This window comes from Meleagris gallopavo, unplaced genomic scaffold (genome assembly GCF_000146605.3).
Source record: "Meleagris gallopavo isolate NT-WF06-2002-E0010 breed Aviagen turkey brand Nicholas breeding stock unplaced genomic scaffold, Turkey_5.1 ChrUn_random_7180001899008, whole genome shotgun sequence".
Classification (NCBI taxonomy): Eukaryota; Metazoa; Chordata; class Aves; order Galliformes; family Phasianidae; genus Meleagris; species Meleagris gallopavo.
The window spans coordinates 10,352-11,745 of NW_011162332.1; the positions used below are offsets into that span (position 1 = coordinate 10,352).

Genomic DNA, 1,394 nt, shown 5'->3' on the forward strand with positions numbered 1-1,394 from the left:
CATCCAAAAAAAATAAAAATAAAAAATCACCCAACTGCCCAAACCACCACCCTACCACCCAACGAACTGCCCTACCAACTACCAAATCAACCACATCAATCATCCAGCCAGCCACCCACCCGCTCCCAAACCACCCAATCACCCAAAACCCACCTAAAAAAAAAACAAAAACCCAGAAAACCTCTTTCCCCCTCATCTTCCCCATCCCATTTTCCCCCTCCTCGTCTCCCACCAGAAATCCAACAAACCACCTGCATCAGTGCCACCAAAAGAGCACGGAGGACATCCCTGATGGGAGATTCCTCACTGAGACACAAGAAGTGCCCGCACAGCCGCACCACTGACGCACGCAGACACGTCAACAACATCATTACTTCACGTCTCTTGATTGCTTTCTTCCTCACGTACCCTCACGAATCCATCCTCGGACCTGATCATGACAACCGTGATGTTGTAGGCTTGGACGATCACAGTATCGATGTAGGGGGATTTGGCGTTGCCCCTGTGGCCATTTTTGACCTCAATGTTGAAGAAGGGCAGGTTGAAAGCTGGGTCGCAGGTCTTGCTCAAAGTGTAGGTGCAGGTGCCCGTGAAATCAAAGATCTTCCCATCAAAAGTTTTGTAGTGGGGGCCGCCGATGACCAAACAGGTGGAAAAGGTCTCTTGGATGCACCTGGGCTCTCCTTCCACCATCTCACACCTCTCCTGCTCCTTGCAGGAGATGTCGGAGCAGGAAAGCATGGAGAAAGCTGGTGAGAAAGAAAACACGGAGGGTGACGGGGAGAAAAACCACGAGCCCACAGTGTGCCCTCGCTGCTAGGAATGCGGACGGTGCTCTTGGCTGAACGGGATGAAGAACTGGGAAAGAAGGAAATGATCCTTCCTTTCTTCACCCAGCACTGCTGGGGTGCTGGGTTCAGTTGTGAGATCCCAGTGCAATGGGGAAAGTGTTCAGCCGTGGGCTGAACCAACCCACACCAACCCTGTTCTGTGATCTACACCCCAGAACCACGGCAACTCCATCCTGTGATCCTACACCCCAAAACCACACCAACCCCATTCTGTGATCCTACACCCCAAAACCACGCCAACCCCGTTCTGAGACCCCACCAACCCACAACAACCCTGTTCTGTGATCCTACACCCCAAAACCACGCCAACCCCATCCTATGATCCCACCAAACCCCATCCTGTGATCCTACACCCCAAAACCACGCCAGCCCCATCCTGTGATCCTACACCCCAAAACCACGGCAACCCCATCCTGTGATCCTACACCCCAAAACCACGCCAACCCCATCCTGTGATCCCACCAACCCACACCAACCCCGTTCTGTGATCCTACACCCCAAAACCACGCCAACCCCATCCTGTGATCCCACCAACCCACACCA

At 53.2% G+C, this 1,394-nt stretch overlaps 1 protein-coding gene across 1 annotated transcript in view; it reads right to left on the reverse strand.

Moving 5' to 3' along the window:
- The window catches only part of LOC104916434 (IgGFc-binding protein-like), a gene marked incomplete at its 3' end in the record, with an annotated part of 11,116 nt that extends 10,345 nt beyond the window's left edge, over window positions 1-771 (reverse strand). The window contains exon 1 of the mRNA XM_019611328.2: window positions 409-771. Within this exon, the coding sequence (XP_019466873.1) occupies window positions 409-741 (333 nt within the window). The remainder of the gene's footprint in view (window positions 1-408) is intronic.
- Window positions 772-1,394: the final 623 nt, after the last annotated feature.